The following is a 21,098-nucleotide window of genomic DNA, read 5'->3' on the forward strand; positions in this document are numbered from 1 at the left end:
TTATTATCTGATTGACCATTTTTTGAGTTGATTCACTTTGCAAGGTTCAATTGCAAAAGAATAACCATATCCTTCATGGTGGTGATGGATAGAAGGAGAAGGTAGATTTGTTACTAGTAGTTGTGGCTTTTTTGTTTGTTTTGGGTTGTTGTGGGGTTTTGTGTGTGTGCGTGTGCTTGTGTATATGGGTTTTGGTTTGTTTTAGTGGTGGTATATAGGGCACTTTTTATTTTATTCATTTTATACTTTGGCTTAAGTGCTTGGTAATTCATATTACAAAATAATTAGAGTGTGATTCCTCCATCCCCTTAATGGGTGCACCTAAAACATGAATACCAACTAATCGTCCATGTGTCCCTGGGCACACATGGGAAGATCGTTACCTGATGTGCAGCAGTCGGCATAGCTTGGCTGATACTCTCTGTAGAAGTGCATTCAGAGCCACTCAGTCTGAACTTGGCAGAATTGCCCCATATCCCAGTATTCAGTGTCCAGCCTATCTATTGTTTGGGTCCTACTTCCTCACTCTGACAGGTGAGAAGCAACACTCTGGCTGCCCTAGGTCTGCCCCTGCTATCTTCTTTGGGGATCTAGCCCAACCCACTTCCACTCCCCACCCAATAGCTGGTGGTAGAGATTTGTGAGATTCTGCTACAGCAAGTCCTTACACAATGCTCTGTGTTAACATTGTTCCAGCCTCATGCATGTTGAGATGATTTCCTCTTCTTTTTTATTTTATTTTATTTTTAATTTTGAGATGGAGTCGCACTCTGTTGCCCAGGCTGGAGTGCAGTGGCGCAAACTCAGCTAACTGCAAGCTCTGCCTCCCGGGTTCACACCATTCTTCTGCCTCAGCCTCCTGAGTAGCTAGGACTACAGGTGCCTGCCACCACGCCCAGCTAATTTTTTGTATTTTTAGTAGAGACGAGGTTTCACTGTGTTAGCCAGAATGGTCTTGATCTCCTGACCTCATGATCTGCCCACCTCGGCCTCCCAAAGTGCTGGGATTACAGGCGTGAGCCACTGCGCCTGGCCAGATTTCCTCTTCTTTTATTTTTTATTTTATTAATTATTTATTAATTTATTTATTTTGAGACAGGATCTCACTCTGTCACCCAGTCTAGAGTGCAGTGGCACAATCACAGTTCACTGCAGCCTCAATTTCCCAGGCTCCAGAGATCTTCCCACCTCAACTTCTTGAGTAGTTGGGACCACAGGTGCACACCACCATGCCTGACTATAGAGACAGGGTTTCTCCATGTTGCCCAGGCTGGTCTCAAACTCCTGAGCGCAAGCAATCCAACTACCTTGGCCTCCCAAACTGTTGAGCTTACAGGCGTGAGCCACTGCGTCCAGCCGAGAAGATTTCTGTTTGAAGGTGTTGAAGGTGCTGGCAACTTTCCTTAAAATGGGGTGGTTTTTTTTGTTTGTTTGTTTGTTTTTGAGACGGAGTCTTGCTCTGTCACCAGGCTGGAGTGCAGTGGCGCGATCTCGGCTCACCGCAACTTCCGCCTCCTGGGTTAAGTGATTCTCCTGCCTCAGCCTCCCGAGTAGCTGGGACTACAGGCATGCGCCACTATGCCCAGCTAATTTTTGTATTTTTAGTAGAGACGGGGTTTCGCCATGTTGGCCAGGATGGTCTCGATCTCTTGACCTCGTGATCTGCCCACGTCGGCCTCCCAAAGAGCAGGGATTACAGGCATGAGTCACTGCGCCCGGTGGGGAAATTTTTGTTTATGCAGAGACAAAACTTTACAGCTTGTCTCACTGTCAGGAGAGTGAGCTCTAGGACCCCCATGTTCAGCCTCTGCTGGACATTCATACTGGCTACTCAGTGAGCACCTTACAGTCACTCTTTTTTTTTTTTTTTGAGACAGAGTCTCGCTCTGCCGCCCGGGCTGGAGTGCCGTGGCGCGATCTCGGCTCACTGCAAGCTCCACCTCCCGGGTTCACGCCATTCTCCTGCCTCAGCCTCCCAAGTAGCTGGGACTACAGGCGCCCGCCACCACGCCCGGCTAATTTTTTTTTTTTTTTTTTGTATTTTTAGTAGAAACGGGGTTTCACCGTGTTAGCCAGGATGGTCTCGATCTCCTGCCCTCGTGATCCACCCGCCTTGGCCTCCCAGAGTGCTGGCATTACAGGCGTGAGCCACCACGCCCAGCCCTTACAGTCACTCTTATCCCACATCTTCCAAAACAGCATCAAAAGGCTTGAAGGAGAGCAAAGCCAGACATAGCTGCTGGCCCCTTGGAACTCACAGCCTAGTGGAGGAGCCAGTCACTAACCCCCTAATTGCTCAGACTAATGTGAAATTAAACCAGTGACAAGTGCTGTACACCAGAAGTATACAGGAAACAATATAATAGAGGAATTTGCCCTAATCGGGGAAGGCTTCCTTGCAGAAGTGATGATTACGCAGAAACCCCAATGATGAGTAAAAATTAACTAAACAAAGGGGAGTGAATAGAATTTCAGGTATGTGCAAAGGTGCTATAGTGGGAGGTTGCTATAGTGAGTGAGAGGTGCTACAGTGAGAGGGTTATTCAACACTGAGGAAGAACTTAAATAAGTCCACTGTGGCTGGTATGCAGCAAATGAGGGGAAGAGACAGAAAGTATGTAGGTGCTAGGCCATATGAGATGTGTAATCCATGTTGCCATATATGGATTTTTGTCTTTGTTGTAAGAGCAGTGGAAGTGGAAACCATGGCATGGCTTTCATCTCAGATGGTGTGGGAGGGAGATTTAAATGGCTCGCTTTGAGTTTTGAGAAGGTCACTCTGGTTGCAATGTGGAGAATTGTTAGAGGGTACAAGGATGGTTATATAGCAGGGCATGAAGAGAACTGGAGAGGTTAGAAAGATATGTAGGCATTTGGACATGCTTTGGTGATGGGTTAGATATGGAAAATGAAGGACAGTAAGGGAGTTACTGTTTTAAGAATGACTCCTAGTTTCTGGTTTGTTTAAATAAATAGATGGAGGTGCTATTCATCAGGAATGGGAGAGGATACAGTCTGGGGGGCAGATAATGGGTTTGGTTTTGTTCATGTTGAGTTTTAGGACCTGCAAGACATCTAAGAAAAGATGTCAAGAAGTCAGTTAATGAGGCTCAAAGGAGATGTCTGTGGGAAGAAATATAATTTTGGGAGCCTGATGCTTGTAGCCACACTTGTGATATGAATATAATATTCCAGAAAGAGAAGAGGTCTCATGATGAATGGAACCTTGATTAACTCAAAACTGTATTGACTCAGAAAAGATAGAGCAGACAGGAGAACCATGTGAGTGTGGTGTCATAAAGTCAAGGGAAGAGAAATTTTTCAATAAAAAGGAAGGTGAGCAGAGCAATAATCAAGCTTAATGATACTTCCCAGAAGTCTAGTAAGATAAAATTGAAAAACATGTGCTGGATTCAGACGTCATTAATGACCTTAGCAAAAGCTGTTTCATGTCTGGTATTGGTTCAGGGCTAGCTACCTCTGTGACATAGACAAGATCAATGAATGTCTCTGATGTCAGGTCAATTCATCTGCAAAATAAGGGGAATGGGGCTAGGTTGGTGTGTTTTGAATTGTTTGGCTAGGTACTGGAAAAAATTGTATAGTCTAATTATTGAGAGCTTAGATTATGGTGCCAAACTGCCTGTGTTTGCTTTTGTACTTTGTACTCTGCCCCTGACCAGCTAAGTATCTTGGACAAGTACGCTGGCCTGTCTCTGTCTGTTGCATCACGTGTCTCAAGGAATCATAACAGTACCTATCTCATAGGCTCATTGGAAGTACTTTGAATTCAATGAGCAGCATATGTGTGAGTCATTATTAGTGACACACTTCTTTAACTAAATGAGTTAAGTTGATACCTGTTGAGTAGAGACAAGGAGAAGAGATGGTGTGGCTCTGACTCTGGGTGTCCCATTCTTGCTTCAAGCAAACATTTCCACTTTGATGTGTTTTTCATATCTCATTATGATTTTGTACGTAAGAAGAATTTTATTGCTAACAAAAATATTTGATGTGTTTCTTTCAATTTCAAAGTCCACACATTTATGAGCCCACTGCTAGATATTGTGGGCCAGTGCTTCTCAAACTTTAACATGTATGCAAATCACATGGGGAGCTGATTCAGCAGGTGTTGGATAGGGTCTAAGATTCTGCATTTCTATCAAATGCACCCCCCAGGGAGGCTGACGCTGCTCATCCATGAACCACACTTTGTGTGCCAAGGCACTAGAAAACACTACAAAAGTCAATGACATTTTTTATTTCCTTGAGCATAATCATTTGCCTCATTAGTGTCAGTACAGCTTACCTGTTGGTTTCTGAAATATTATTTTCCTAGTAAAGGAGACTGGGATGGGAGTTTCTGCCAAATACCTTGTGTAGTCACTGAGAACATGTATGGTACCTGTGAGAAGTGGAGGTTCTGCACTGTGCTAAGCTGTCCACCTCTGCTTCTGCAACAGGTGCCTGCAGAACTACATTCCTGCCCACAGTTTAACCCTCTCCTGCCCAGTGTGCCGCCAGACCTCCATCCTGCCCGAGAAAGGGGTGGCCGCGCTCCAGAACAATTTCTTCATCACAAACCTGATGGACGTGCTGCAGCGAACTCCAGGCAGCAACGTTGAGGAGTCTTCCATCCTGGAGACAGTCACTGCTGTGGCTGCGGGAAAGCCTCTCTCTTGCCCAAACCACGATGGGAATGTAAGTGGCTGGGATGGCAGATGCTGCCCGGGAGCATGACTACTGTGGCCTTGGGGAGGCTTTGGGTACATCAGAGATTACACATTGAAACAGAACTCCATCTGGAAAAATCAGTAATTAAAAAAGATTTTTACCAGCCCTCAGACTACCTGCTCACTTTCTTTGACCAGAACTATTTAAATAACGAAATCAATCTCCACTGTGTCTCCTTCACACATATTGTTGGTATCCCCAGGACAGCAAACCAGTAGCTATTTGCAAGCTGACCTACATAAACATCTGTGTAATAAATTATGGATACAGATTTAACAATGGATAAGTTCTGTAAGTTGAGAATGATTATTAAAATGTTAATTAGAGTTCTTTATTTTTCTTGGGAGGGAAATTTTCTCATGCTACGTTAGACCTTATTCCTTATTAATAGATAGAATTTGAAGCTATGTGAATCCCTGATAGTAGATTATAGATTATGAATTCCAAACATATTTCTTGCTACTAGTGAGTACAATAACTGTTAGAAGCTCAGGAGGACCTGTGGGTACCATCAAGTAACTGATTCACAATAGCTATGTAACCTGAAGAGGCAGCATTGTGTAGCGTCTAAGGACATTGGCTTTGGAGTCAGGCTGCCTGATTCAAATCCTGCTCTTAAACTTATTCCCTGTGCCAGCTTTGGTAAGTTTATTAAACTCTCTGTCTCATTTCTTTATCAGTTAAAAAAAAGTAATAATAGTATTTACCATATAGAATATTGGAAGAATTAAATGTTCAAGTCATGTAAATCATATAGTAGGATCTTGATAAATGTCAGCTTTAACATTTTTTCATTAATTACTTTATATTCATCTCATTTGTATATTGGTCACTTCAAAAGTATTTGAAACTGCTTAAAACAAAAGGCCCAGGTATAACAAAACCACTAAGACAAGCAAGCAATCATTAGAGCAAAGCAATTCTTATTAGCCACACTACTGTTTGTTTACCTCATCTCCCAGCATTCTCTCTGCACACTGTGCTGGAGCCTCACCAGCCTCCTAGAACCTGCCAAATGGTTTCCCTCCTTGGGGCCTGGCTGTTCTGTTCCTTCTGCCTGGGTTGCTCTTTGTTTCCTCTTTATGTGGCGAGCTTATTCTCTTCCTTGAAGTCTCACTGCAAATTTCTCCTGCACACAGCAGTCTTCTCCACCTGTACCGTCTAACACAGGTTGCCTCTTACAGCTGGTTACCCTCCATCATGTCCCTGCTTTCTTTCCTCCCTGGTGCTCACTGTGGTCTGCTTGCCATCAGCTGTGTATTTGTGTACTTATTAGTCCTGGCTTTCCCTCTAGAATGTGAGCTCTGGGAGGGCAAGGACCTGTCATTAGACCCCTAGCACTGAGGGCAGTGTCTTATACATAGAAGTCAATAAATATTTGTTGAACAAATTTGCCAGACACCGTATTTGGCTCCTTAAACCCCCCTCTGCAAAGTAGTTGTTGGTTACTTTCACTTTATAAGATGAAGAAACTGAGGCTGGAACAGTTTAAGTCACAAAGCTTGCTGGGCACATTGTAAAAGCTAGCCCTGGAAGAAATAGCATCCTGAGCTTTCTGGTAGCCAAAACAAGAGAAGGACACCATGGCTTACACATCTGTAATAATTTAATTGAAAGCACACCAGGCTATTAATAGCTATCAGTTTTCCATGCATTTTATGCCAAGGGAAATTGATCATCTAAATTTTGTAAAAAGAACTTTTAAATGCTGCTTTTGAAAGCAGGTTGAGTATTTTCCTCATGACCACTTCTCACACTGGTGCTTAGTGAATGCTGAGGCTGTCTTTGCCTGGAGCTTGCACTCTAAATACTAGTTATGGGAAGGTATTTCTATCAGGTGTAAGAGCGCCCCTTAAAATGAGGCTCTCTGGAGACGTGACTTGATAGAGGAGTAAAGTCTTAGAAACATTAGGTTGTTTTATTTTTTATGGGTTTTTTAGTTTTTGTTTTTGTTTCTGAGACAGAGTCTCAATCTGTCATCCAGGCTGGAGTGCAGTGGCACGATCATAGCTCACTGAAGCCTCGACCTCCTGGCTTAAGCGATCTTTCCACCTCAGTCCTGTCCTCTGCCCCAGTATCTGGGACTACAGGTGCATGCCACCACGCCCAGCTAATTTTTGTATTTTCTGTAGAGTTTGAGACCACTATGTTGCCAAGACTGGTCTCAAACTCCTGGTCCCAAGTGATTCACCTGCCTTGGCCTCCCAAAGTGCTGAAATTACAGGTATGCGCCACTGTGCCCGGCCAAGCTAATATTTCTAACTGTCATTATTTCTCATTCTACATGACAGCCCCTTCATATCCCAAATTTACACCAGTGTCTATAGTAGGTCTCCTAATGTTTCTAAGGGCCGGACATGGTGGCTCATGCCTGTAATCCCAGCACTTTGGGAGGCTGAGGCAAGCCAATCGCTTGAGCCCAGGAGTTTGAGACCTGACTGGGCAACATGGCGAAATCCCACCTCTACCAAAAATACAAAAATCAGCTGGGCATGATGGGGCTGCACCTGTAGTCCCAGCTGTTCAGAGGCTGAGGTAGGAGGATCCTGTGGGTCCAGACATTGAGGCTTCAGTGAGCCATGATTGCGCCTCTGCGCTCCAACCCAGGTGACAGAGCAAGACTCTGTCTCAAAAAAAAAAAAATTAAGAAAAAATAAATAAATGTTACCTCCATAAGTAAAGTGAGAATGTCATGAAATTCAGGCAACAGCTTATAGCGCAAGGAAGCGGCTAGAACATGGAGACAGCGGAGTTGAGGGTGGGACACAGGTGGGCCTGAAAAGATAGATGTGGAGAGATTGGGATGAGCTGTGAATATCATTAAGAACATGTTTGACGTCAATTTCTTAAATTGCAAAAGCATCAAAGCCTTCCGAACAGGAGATAGGTATTTTATTGACATTTTGGAGGAATGGGGTGGCAGACACTAAAGGCTGGGAAACCAATTATGAGTTTACTGAATTGTCCAAATGAGAGATAAGAGGTGGAACTAGAATAGCATCAATGGGCCTGGGGAAGACAGCGTGAATTTCAGAGAAAAGAGTACTCTTTGACTCAAGAATCTGCCTCCCACAAATAAAAAGGCCTGTGCTAAAGTCTGTTAAGCTAAGCTATTAGATCGTGAGAACTTCAGCAACTAAAATTAATCTTATACTAGGTCACAAAGAAAATACCACTATATTTTCCCATTGTGTAAAGCAAGTTCCTGCCCTACAATGCACTAAAATTACATTAGTAACACATGTTTATGGGGAAAAAACAAATCTCCTTTAAAACTTAATTATTATTTAATCAAAGAAATAATAGAAAATAATAGAAATAATAGAAAATTGGACTATTTACAAAGTATTGGAAGTGGAAACTTTTTCTATCCAATGTGTAGGGTCAAATCTCTACCCAGGAAATTTTATAGGTTTAAGTATTTTCCTTTATTTAAAAAGAATTCCAGCCTGGGCAACATAGTGAGTCCTCATCTCTACAAAAAAATCAAAACATGAGGCCAAGCACAGTGGCTCATACCTATAATCTCAGCACTTTGGGAGGCCGAGACAGGTGGATCACCTGAGGTCAGGAGTTCGAGACCAGCCCGGCCAACATGGTAAAACTCTGTCTCTATTAAAAATACAAAAATTAGCTGGGCATGGTGGCACATGACTGTAGTCGCAGCTACTCAGGAGGCTGAGGCAGGAGAATTATTTGAACCTGGGAAGCAGAGATTGCAGTGAGCCAAGATTGTGCCACTGCACTCCAGCTTGGGCAACAGAGTGAGACTCTGTCTCAAAAAAAAAAAAAAAGGGCGAGGGGGGATAGTGGAGCAAGAGGATTGCTTGAGCCCAGAAGGTTGAGGCAGCAATGAGCTGTGATCGTGCCAAAGTACTCCTGCTTGGGTGATAAAGCGAGACCCTGCCCCTACCCCCCCCCCAAAAAAAAGAATTCAACTCAAGTTAGAAAAAGAGTAATAAAATAAACATATGGAACATACACAAAGAAAGAAAAGAACAGAAATATCTATACATAGTATAGTATGTTTATTAAATACATAGTATATATATTTCTGCATTGTAGGAAAAGCTAGAAAGATCTCCCATTTCATTTGTGATACGCTTATAACCCTGATACCAAAACCTAATGAAGATAGAACAAAAAGAAAATCATTAGTAGCTTAATTTATGACATTGGCTGTAAAATTATTAATTAAAATACCCCAGCAAATCCCTTTTTTTTTTTTTTTTTGCTGGGTCTCACTCTGTCACCAAGGCTAGAGTGCAAGTGGCACTATCTATCATGGTTCACTGTAACCTCCAACTCCAGGACTCAAGTGATACCCCTGTCTCAGCCTCCAGAGTAGCTGGGACTACAGGAACATGCTACCATGCCTGGCTAATTCTTTAAGTTTTTGTTGAGAAAAGGTCTTATGTTGCCCAGGCTGGTTGCAAACTGGCCTCAAGGGATCCTCCCACCTGGACCTCCCAAAGTGCTAGGATTACAGGCATGAGCCACTATGTCCAGCCCACCAGCAAATTCTTTTTTTTTTTTTTTTTTTTGAGACGGAGTCTCACTCTGTTGCCCAGGCTGGAGTGCAGCGGCGCCATCTTGGCTGACTACAAGCTCTGCCTCCCAGGTTCACACCATTCTCCTGCCTCAGCCGCCCGAGTAGCTGGGACTACAGATGCCCGCCACCACACTTGGCTAATTTTTTGTATTTTTAGTAGAGATGGGGTTTCACCATGTTAGCCAGGATGGTCTCGATCTCCTGACCTCGTGATCTGCCCGCCTCGGCCTCCCAAAGTGCTGGGATTACAGGTGTGAGCCACCGCGCCCGGCCTGCAAATTCTTAATATGTAAGAGCACTTACAAATTAAGAAAAATATGAGCATCATAAAAGAAAATGAGCAAATAACTCAGAAAATCCACAGAGGATGTATAAATGCCTAAAAATCATTTATGGAAAAATGTCAAGCTTCACAGATAATCAGTTCTTTTCAAATTAACTACAAATTTTTTAAAAGGTAGTAACCAGCGCTCTTGAGAGTATGTATGGTGAGACATTTTCATATGCTGTGGGTGGAAGGGTAAATTGCTCTTCAGAAAGTTTACATCAATTTGACAAAATATAATGAGTGTTTTATACAACCTCTCATCTCTTAATCCAGTAATTCCACCAGTGGAAATATTTCTAAGGAAATAGCTGGAGCGGAAGATAAAGCTCAAAAATTGGAAATAATCTAAATGTGCAACATTAGGGGGCAAGAATGCTTGGCAAATTAGCAGCATGAGCCTTAAATCATTCTATTGTTTGATTATAGATTGTAGAAGTTCACTGCTGCTGTTTTGAAACAGAAGTCTTCATTGCATATTCAAGCCAAATTCATGCAATGTTCCAGATAAATTGCTGCAGTTAGTTGCTGTGAGTAGATCTTTAAAAACAATCCAAGCATCTGAAGGTTAATAAAATCAATTCATTAACAATAAAGCAGGGTGCTGCCATCTCCACTGTCTGATGCTGATTGGCACGTGTGGATGAAAGCCTGTCATCAACTTTAAGTGCTGTGACACTATCTGTCTTCTAATTAAACTGCCATGGTGGCATTGTTCAAATACAAAAGAAAAAGAAAAATAATGGTCAGTGATCTAACAGGTTCTTTGCACTTAAAGCAGACACTTGAGCTCATGCCTCATGGTCCCTGGAACACAAATGATCATTAAACCCTGTTATTGGTTGCTTAGGCACCTGACTATCAAGGGTGTCAAAGGTGCAAAGGAGAGGTCCTCATTAAGACTGCCCTGCCACTAACAAGTTTCCACTTCCATATCAGGATCAACTGTCAGTGCCCTTAAGAAGCCAAGCCTCAGGGTTGGCTGCAAGGCCTTGACCATCTTTTTTGCATGTTAGGAATGCATAGGATCCTGCCAGTCTCTTCTGGTGAACATAAATGGTGACTATCCATCAACAACAAGCTCATCCTAGCTTTTGGCCTGCCCACCCACCCCAGGCTGCACCAGCATCATCTCACTGGAGATGGATGAAATGGATGAGCTCAGCAGAATTACACGCCCCACACAATTAGCTCTCAGCTTAAACCAAAGCTGTCAGAACCGAAGCAGAAGCCTTTGAAAATGACTAGCTATTGATAATTCAAAATCATTTCAGGGCCTTGGCTTCCCAAGACACACTTAAGATATTGAACTAGGAATAATAAGCCAGGTCTGCTGCTGTCTCTTCAAAGCTGAGATCAATATTTTTTTGTTTGTTTCTGAAGTAAAATTCAGGCTGGGCTTGGTGGCTCACTTTGGGAGGCCAAGGCAGGAGGATCACTTGAGGCCAGGAGTTTGAGACATGCCTGAGCAACAAAGTGAGACCCTTTCTCTACAAAAGTAAATAAATACATAAATACAAGATAAAAAATAAAATTCACATCACATAAAATTTAATATTTCAACAATTTTATTTGTTTGTTTGTTTTTTTGTTTTGAGACAGGATCTCACTCTGTCACCCAGGCTAGTCTCAAATTCCTGGGCTTAAGCAATCTGCCTGCCTCAACTTCCCAGAGTGCTGGGATTACAGGTGTTAAGGCACCGAGCCTGGCCTGTTTTTTTTTGTTTTTCTTTTTATAATGATGTTTTTTATTTTTAATCTTTTTTTAGAGACAAAAAAGTCTCACTCTGTCACCCAGGCTGGAGTGCAGTGGCATGATCATGGCTCACGGCAGCCTTAATCTCCCAGGCTCAAGTGATCCTCCCACTTCAGCCTCCCGAGTAACTGGGACTATAGGCGCATGCCACCAACCTAGCTAATTTTTTTTTTAAGAGATGGGTTTTGCTATGTTGCCCAGGCTGGTCTCCAACTCCTAGGCTCAAAGGATCCTCCTGCCTGGACCTCCCAAAGTGCTGGGATTACAGGAGTGAGCCACTGCACCAGGTCTCAACCATTTAGAAAAGCACAGCTAATGTGGTTTTTAGTATAGTCACAAAGTTGAGCAAACATCACCACTGTCTAAATTTCAGAACGTATTCATCACCCCAAAAAGAAACTCCATGCCCGTTAAGCAGTCACCTCCTACTCCCTCCTCCCACTAATCCCTGGCAACCATCAGCCTGCATTCTGTCTCTGGATTTGCCACTTATGGACATTTGATATAAATGGAATCATACAATATGTGAGTTTTAGAGTCTGGCTTCCATCAATTAGCATGTTTTCAAGGTTCATCCATGTTATGGTATATTAGTACTCTTTTTAATGGCTAAATAATATTCCATTATATAGATATATCACAATTTATCGATTCATTCATCAGTTGATGGACATTTGAGTTGTTTCCACTTTTTGGCTGTTATGAATAATGCTGCTGTGAACATTCATGTACATGTTTTTGTGTAGACATATGCTTTCAGTTGTCCTGGGTATGTACCTAAAAGTGGAATTGCTAGACCATATGATAATTCCATGTTTAACTTTTTAAGGAACCGTCAACTGTTTTTTTTTTTTTTTTTTTTTTTTTTTTTTTGAGACAGAGTCTTGCTCTTTTGCCAGGCTGGAGTGCAGTGGCGGAAACTTGGCTCACTGCAACTTCTGCCTCCCAGGTTCAAGCAATTCCCTTGCCTCAGCCTCCCAAGTAGCTGGGACTACAGGTGCATGCCACCACGCCCCATGAATTTTTTGTATTTTTAGTAGAGATGGGGTTTCATCATCTTGGCCAGGATGGCCTTGATCTTTTTTTTTTTTTGAGACAGAGACTTGCTCTGCTGCCCAGGCTGGAATGCAGTGGTGCAATCTCAGCTCACTGCAGCCTCTCCTCCTGGGTTCAAGCAATTCTCCTGCCTCAGCCTCCTGAGTAGCTGGGATTACAGGTGCATGTCACCATGCCCAGCTAATTTTTGTATTTTTTTTTTTTCAGTAGAGATGGGGTTTCACCATGTTGGCCAGGCAGGTCTCAAACTCCTGACCTCAGGTGATCCGCCCACTTTGGCCTCCCAAAGTGCTGGGATTACAGGCATAAGCCATTGCGCCTGGCCTGGTTTTTTTTGTTTTGTTTTTTGGTTTTTGGTTTTTTTTTAGACAGAGTCTCACTCTGTTGCCCAGGCTGGAGTGCAGTGACGTGATCTTGGTTTACTCCAACCTCTGCCTCCTGGGTTCGAGTGATTCTCCTGCCTCAGCCTCCTGAGTAGCTGGCATTACAGGCGCCCACCACCATGCCTGGCTAATTTTTTTGTATTTTTAGTAGAGATGGGGTTTCCGCTGTGTTGGCCAGGCTGGTCTTGAATTCCTGGCCTCAAGTGATCTGCCAGCCTTGGCCTCCCAAAGTGCTGGGATTACAGGCATGAGCCACCATGCCTGGCCTGGAACCACCAACTGTTTTCACAGTGGCTGCACCAGTTTACATTTCCACTAGCAAAGCATAAGGGTTCTAATTTCTCAGCATCTTTACCAACCCTTATTATTATTTGACTTTTTGATCCTGACTTTTGATTCTAGTGAGTATGTAGTGGTATCTTGTTGCGGTTTTGATTTGCATTTGCCAAATGATTAACAATGCTGATCATATTTTCATGTGCTAATTGACCATTTGTATATCTTCTTTGGAGAAAGTCTATTCAAGTTCTTTGCCCGTTTTTGAATTGGGTTGTTTATCTTTTTGTTGTTGAGTTGTAGAATTTTTAATATGTTCTGGATTATTATACCCTTATCAGATATATGACTAGCCATATTTTCTCCCATTTTGTGGGGTTTCTTTTCACTTTCTTATTAGTGTCCTTTGATTCAAAAATACTTTTAATTTAATGAAGCCTAATTTCTCTATTTTTTTCTTTTGTTGCTTGTGCTTTTGGTGTCATAGCTAAGAATCCATTGCTGATTCAAGGTCGTGAAAATTCACCCCTGTTTCCTTCTAAGATTTTTATAGTTTTAGCTTACATTTAGGTCTTTTATGTATCTTGAGTTAATTTTTGTATGTGGTTTGAAGGAAGGGTTAAATTTCATTCTTGTACATGTGAATTTCTAGTTACCTCAGCATAATATGTTGAAAAGGCGATTTTTCCCATTGAGTTGTGTTGACACCCTTGTCAAGAATCAATTGACCATGGATGTATGGGCTTCTTTCTGTACTTCCCATCTTATTCCATTGATCTATATGCCTATTCTCATGCCAGTACTACATTGTTTTGATTACTGTAGCATTATAGTCAGTTTTGAAATTGGTAACTATGAGTCCTCCAATTTTGTTCTTTTTCAAGATTGTTTTGGCTATTTAGTAGTTTTCAGTATTCAAGTCTTGCACTTCCTTGGTTAAATTTATTCCCAACTATGTTATATTCTTTTTGATAATATTGTAAATGGATTTTTTTAAAAAAATAGAGATAGGTCTCACTATTTTGGCCAGCCTGGTCTTGGGGCAAGCAATCCTCCTGCCTCAGCCTCCCAAAGTCCTGGGATTACAGGTATGAGCCACCATGCCTAGCTGGGAATTGTTTTCTTAATTTCACTTTTGGATTATTCATTGTTAGTGTTTAGAGATACAACTGATTTTTGTTTGTTAATCTTGTATCCTGCAACTTTGCTGAATTCATTTATTAGCTCTAATTGTGTGAATGTGTGTGCGTGTGTGTGTGTGTGTGTGTATTCTTTAGGATTTTCTGTATATAAGATCATATCATCTCTGTATAGAGAAATTCTTAATTCTTCCTTTCCAATTTGGATGCATTTTATTTCTTTTTCTTGCCTAAATGCCCTGGTCAGCACCTTCAGTACACCGTTGACTAGAAGTGATAAGAGTGAATATCCTCTTGTTCTTGATTAAGTATGATGTTAGCTGTGGGTTTTTTGTAGATGCTCTTTATTAGGAGGAGGAAGTTCGCTTCTGTTTCTAGTTTGGCATGAAAGGATATTGGATTTTGTTAAATGCTTTTCCCACATTAATTCAGATGATAATGAGTTTTTTCTTTCATTCTATTAATGTGATGTATTACATACAGTAATTTGTCTAGGTAAGCCACCCTTGCATTCCTGGGATAAATCCCACCTGCTCATGATGTATAATCTCTTTAATATACAGCTGGATTCAGTTTGCTAGCATTTTATTAAGAATTTTTTCATCCATATTTATAAGGGTTATTGGTCTGTAATTTTCTTGTGGTATCTTTGGCTTTGGTATCAGGGAAATACTGGCCTAATAGAATGAGTTAGGAAGTATTACCCCTCAATCTCTTCTATTTTTTTTTTAAGAGTTTAAGAAAGATTGGTGTTAGTTCTTCTTAAAATATTTGGTTGAATTCACCAGTGAAGCCATCTGGTCCTGGGCTTTTCTGTGTTGGAAGTTTCCTGATTATTGATTCAATCTCCTTACATATTACAGGTCTATTCAGACTTTGTATTTCTTCATGTCAGTTTTGGTAGTTTGTGTGTTTTTAGGAATTTGTCCATTTCATCTAAGTTATTCAATGTGTTAGCATAAAACTATCCACAGTATTCTGTTATAATCCTTTTTATTTCTATGATGTCAGTAGTAATTTCCCCACCACTTTCCTTCCTGATTTTTGTAATTTGAGTCTTCTTTCTCTCTTCTCCCACACCACCCCTGCCACACACACACACCCACCGCCCCGCACCCCCCCACCATCTCACTCTCTCTCTCTCTCTGGTCAGTCTAACTAAAGTTTTATCAATTTTATAATATCCTTTCTGTCAATTATATACTATCCAATTTTTGTCTTAAGTCTATTTTTTCTGATATTAGAATAGCCACTCTAGCTCCCTTTTGGTTACAGTTTGCATGAAATATTTTTTTCATTCTTTCACTTTCTTTTTTTTCTTTTCCTTTTTCTCTCTCTCTTTTTTTAAGAGATGGTCTTGCTCTGTTTCCCAGGCTGGAGTACAGTGGCATGATCATAGCTCACTGCAGCCTCATAATCTTGGGTTCAATTGATATTCCTGCCTCAGCCTCCTGAAGGCCAGGACTACAGGCACACGCCACTGTGCTCAGCTAATTTTTGTATTTTTTTAATAGACAGGGTCTCTCACTATGTTTTTCAAGCTGGTCTTGACCTCCTGGACTCAGGCAATCCTCCTGCCTCTGTCTCCCAAAGTACTGGGATTACAGGCATGAGCCACCATATCTGGGCCATCCTGTCACTTTCAACCTATTTGAGTCTCTGAATCTAAAATTAGTCTCTTATAGAGAGCATATAGTTGGATTATGTTTTCAATCCAATCTGCCAGTATCAGCCCTTTGATTGGAGAGTTTAATCCATTTAAATTAATTAACTTAATTACTGAAAAGAAAGGCTTTCTTTCCTTTTGCCATTTACTATTCTTTTTCTGTATGGCATATCTTTTTGTTCCTCTATTCCTCCATTACTGCCTTCTTTTATGTTTAATAGATATTTTCTAGTGAACCATTTTGATTCCCTTCTCATTTCTTTTACTATACATATTTTTATTTTTCTTTATTGTTTGCCCTGAGGGTTATAATTAACATTTTAGCTTATAATGATTTAATTCAAATTAATACCAACATAATTTCAATAGTATGTAAAATCCTTGCTTCTTTTAGCTTATATTTATATGTTGTATGCTCAGCTACATAGGTTTGTAATTATAGATTATGCTGTTTTATGCAGTTTTATTTTATGTCATGTAGGAGTTAGAAAACTAAAATACATTAATACTGACCTTTATATTTATCTGTGTAGTTACCTTTACCTGCTTTCCTTGTTTTTTTCATGTGGACCCAGGTTACTTTGTAGTGTATCAAATCAGGTCAGCTTGCAGGAATCCCTTTGGCATGACTTGTAGGGAAGGTATACTAGCAACAGACACTCAGTTTTTGTATTTCTGGTAATGTGTTAATTTTTCCTTCATGTTTGAAGGATAGTTTTGCCAGATAAAAAATTATTAGTTGTCAGGTTTATTTTTTTTTCAGCAGTTTGAATATGTTACCCCATTGATTTCTGGCCTCTATAGTTTCTGATGAGATATCTGCTATTAAAAAATCTGCAGCCGGGCATGGTGGCTCGCACCTGTAATCCCAATAATTTGGGAGGCTGAGGCAGGTGGATCACCTGAGGTCAGGAGTTTCAGACCAGCCTGGCCAACATGGTGAAACCTTGTCTCTACTAAAAATACAAAAATTAGCCAGGGATGGTGGCACGCACCTGTAATCCCAGCTACTCAGGAGGCTGAGACAGGAGAATCGCTTGAACTTGGGAGCCAGAGGTTGCAGTGAGCCAAGATTGAGCCACTGCACTCCAGCCTGGGTGACAGAGTGAGACTCATCTCAGAAAAAAGAAAAAAAATCTGCTTATGGAATATTTCTTATACAAGATGAGTCACCTCTGTCTTGCTGCTTTCAAGATTCTCTCTTTGTTTTTGTCTTTTTATGGTTTGGTTATACTGTTTCCTGGTTTGGATGTCTTTGAGTTTCCTGTTTGGAGTTTATTAAGTTTTTTGGATGTGTAGATTGTGTCTTTTATCAAATTTGGGAAGTTTCCAGCCATTACTTTTGCAAATATCGGTTCTTTCCCTTTCTCTCTTCCTCTCCTCTGGGACTCTCATTAGGTATATTTGGTACACTTGATGGTGTCCCACGGGCCTCTTAGGTTTTGTTACTTTTTCTTCCTTTTTTTTTTTTTCTGCCTCACAGACTGTATAATCTCAATAGGCCCATCTTCAAGTTAACCTTCTTCTTCCTGCTTGAATTTTCTGTGGAACTTTTCTAGTGAATTTTTCATTGCAGTTATATTTTTTAACCCTACGATATTTCTATTTGGCTTTTAAAAAATAATTCTTATCTCTCTATTAATATTCTCCATTTAGTGAGACAGTGTTCTCATAGTTTTTTATATATGGTTTCCATTAGCTCTGTGAGCATATATGAAAGAGTTAAAGTCAAGTAAGTCCAATCTGGGCTTCTTTAGGGAGAGTGCCTATAAATTTCTTTTATTCCTCTTTGTGAACTTTGTCCTTTTTTGTGTGCTTCACTTTTTTCCATTGGAAACTGAACATTTAAAGTACTATATTGTGGCAACTCTGGAAATCAGAGTCTCCCCTCTCCCCAGGGTTTTTTTGTTGATGATTATTATAGTTTTTTGCTGTTGTTGTTTGGTGACTTTTCTAAACTAATTATTTTATATTTTTTTCGTTCCTCACTTTTATTATCCAATGCAACTAATTTTGTAAAGTTTGTATGTTTTGTCATATGTGGCTAATGAAGTCTGTTCCAGTAGATTAGCTACCAACCAGTGACCTGACATAGATTTTCTTATGCTGCTGTTTTCAGTAACATCACTTCCCTGTAATCATTTAAAAATATGAATTAAAAAGAAGGATAATAATAGTAATGGATGCTGATCTTTTTTCATACATGATGAACTCTGGTCTTGAGGATTTTTTACATTTTTCGCGACTCTATATTATTTTGCATCCTTTTCTGTCTTCCAATGAGTATTCTTTGTCATCTCGTTTCTTATACTGCTGGGGAACTTCAACTCAGACCACAAAATGCAACAAATATGATATAGTATTTGCAACTTCTAAATGCAATGTGCACACTGATTCCCAAGTAAAATTTGCCATTGGTCTAGACCCATTCTAGACATGAGGCCATGCTCCCTTCTTCCAGTGAAGATGTGGGAACTCAGTCCCAGGCTAGATTGGTTTGGGAAGAGTGCCATTGGATTGACTAAGCACTGTTAATGTGGCATATTCCCTCAGTCCATACACTTATATTTGCCCCAACACCCTAAATAACCTGAGGGAAGAAGTCTTTTCACATTCTGTTTTTGGGCTGTCCTCTGGTACATGTGACTGGCAGTGACAACCTGCTTTAAAGAGACCTCCTGAGCACTGACCATGAAGATGAAATATTAGTAAATACTATTCTAGTTATATATAATCTAGAAATAAAATGTCTGGTAAAAGTAAACCACCTCTGGCTGAAGCCATGAAGTAATAAAGAAGCTCAGCCTTCATAGGAATTATGTTTCACAAACCCCAGGGGATGAAATTTTTCCAAAGAAATCTCAGAATTTAGTGGGGAATGCTCATTTATCCTGCCTTCTGCCAGCCCTTTGAAAAACAGGAAACTTCTTGGATTAAGAATTTTTTTCTAATAACAAGTAAAATATTTATGATATGAGGCTTATATATTGTTACCAAGCATTTGCTGACACTGAGTATAATTTTAGATCATTCTATTTCCTGAACACATGAAGGAAAGCAATATGGTAAAATACACAAATGCAACCCAAAGTATAGTCTTCCCTCACTGGGGAAATCCCTTGGAAGTACCCCTTAGCTCATATTGCCCCTCAGCGAATAATTATTGAACAGCTTCTATAAGCTGTGCTTTCTGCTGGATTGTATCAGACTTGTACCAAAATAAGGTGCAAATGACCAGTATTATAGTCTTTCTGTGGGATATTTGAATTTTCATTTGAGTTTATTAAAACATATTTTAATGAGAAGTGTGAATACTTTTTTGCTTTTTGAAATAGGATCTTGCTCCGATACCCAGGCTGGAGTGCAGTGGCACAATCATGGCTCACTGCAACCTCGAACTCCGAAGCTCAAGCAATCCTCCCACCTCAGCCTCCCAAGTAGCTGGGACTACAGGCATGTGCCACCACGTCCAGTTAATTTTTTAAATTTTTTTGTGGAGACAGAGCTTTGCTGTGGTTCCCCGGCTGGTCTCAAACCCCTGGCCTCAGGTGATCCTCCCACCTTGGCCTTCCAAAGTGCTGGGATTACAGGTGTGAGCCACTGCACCCAGCTGAGAAATGTTTTTGAGCAGAGAATGCATACAAGAAATTTCCAGTTAATGTTTCAAGCCTATTCCTAAAAGGCCTGCAGAGGAGCAAAGTACATGAAATTACAGCTTTATATGACAAAAAAAAAGTGTCTTTATATGACAAAAAAAAAAGTGTCCTTCTAAACCTCTTACTATGTACCTACTTGAAACTATGATAAATATGAAATTTAAAATTATCTTGGACATGGTTTGAATGACTTTTATCTGAATTTGGTTCACCAGAAAAGGTTTTTTCCAAAACACATGTAGTATGAGCAAGCTGAGTGCTTTATTCCTAGGAGAATCTTCTCCAGAAAGCACTATGTAACATAGTGAGTCTTAATGAGGAAGGAGGTGTCCCTTGGTTGGTCTTACACATGCCACCTGAATCATGGCTAAGAGCCTCCTCTCATTTATTCATTCAGTAGTGTTATTGAATACCTACTAAATGTATGGTATTATCTAGGCTCTGGGTGGGAGAGTTCCTGGGCTTAGGAATTTAAAATCTTTTATTTCATAAATTGGGTATAAATAAAAGTGATTTGGTGACTGCCTTCACTTTGTGAAAATCCATCAAGCTGCATTAAGATTTATGCCCTTTTCTGTATTGTGTTATATGTCAAGAAAAAGTTCCTCCTAAAAGTGCTTTGGGAATTGAAAACTGGAAGACATTATTTCCAGCTGAGAAAACAAGGTAATACCTCTGCAAGGAAGCTAATTTTCTGGCTTTATATTATATTGTTACTGAAAGTTCGTCATTGTCAGGGTAATATTTTTTTTATTTTCAGGTAAGCAGATGATGTCATCATCATCATCATCATCATCCCCACAGCAGCTACTACATATTAAGAACTTATTATGTACCAAAGCCAGGTGCCATCTGAGTTCTTCGTGCATACTAACCTACTTATTCTTCATAGTAGCCCTGTGAAGTAGGTTACTGTTACTATCTCCATTTGACAGAGACAGAAGTTGTGACACAGTGAGGCTGAAAATTTGTCCAAGGTCATTCAGCTAAATAAGTGGTGAAGCCAGGAGACAAACTGCTCAGTCCAGACTTCTCATTTGGATAAGTCTCTTAGCCAAACAGTAGCAGTTCTCAAAGTGTGGTCCAGGAACCCTTGTGGGTCCCAAGACGTTTTCAAGCAGTCTTCAAGGTCAATACTATATTCGTAATCATATGAAGACATTATTTGCTTTTTTCACTCTCATTCTCTCAAGAGTGTACAGTGGAATTTTCCACAGGCTGTGTGATGTATGCTATCACAATAGACTCAATGCAGAAGTGGATACAAGTCTCCAGCCATCTTCTGTTAAGCCAGACGCTGCAGATATTTACAAAAATGGAAAACAATACCATTTTTCCCACAAATTTTTTTGTTTTTCACCATATATTTATTTTCATAAATTACATTATTCACATTAACATTTAATGGGCTTATTACTGCTTTTAATAAATTAAATACTTTAAAATTTTTATCAGTTCTAATTTTTAAAAATTTGATTAAATACTAATTTTAAAATTTTTTGTAGAGACAGAGTCTCGCTATGTTTCCCAGGCTGGTCTTAACTCCTGGCCTCAA

General features: G+C 40.4%; 1 protein-coding gene across 12 annotated transcripts in view; it reads left to right on the forward strand.

The window, feature by feature from the left end:
- Nucleotides 1-21,098, forward strand: part of TRIM2 (tripartite motif containing 2) — a 187,194-nt gene that overhangs the window by 119,534 nt on the left and 46,562 nt on the right. For 10 of the 12 annotated variants that reach the window (XM_057302194.2, XM_057302191.2, XM_057302192.2 and 7 more), the window contains one exon: nt 4,464-4,701. In XM_057302194.2, the coding sequence (XP_057158177.1) occupies nt 4,464-4,701 (238 nt within the window). Of the gene's footprint in view, nt 1-4,463; nt 4,702-10,122; nt 10,142-20,303; nt 20,389-21,098 lie in introns of those variants that run through there. The other 2 variants (XM_057302195.2, XM_057302196.2) reach the window with 2 other exon arrangements.

Source organism: Pan paniscus, chromosome 3 (genome assembly GCF_029289425.2).
Source record: "Pan paniscus chromosome 3, NHGRI_mPanPan1-v2.0_pri, whole genome shotgun sequence".
NCBI lineage: Eukaryota > Metazoa > Chordata > Mammalia > Primates > Hominidae > Pan > Pan paniscus.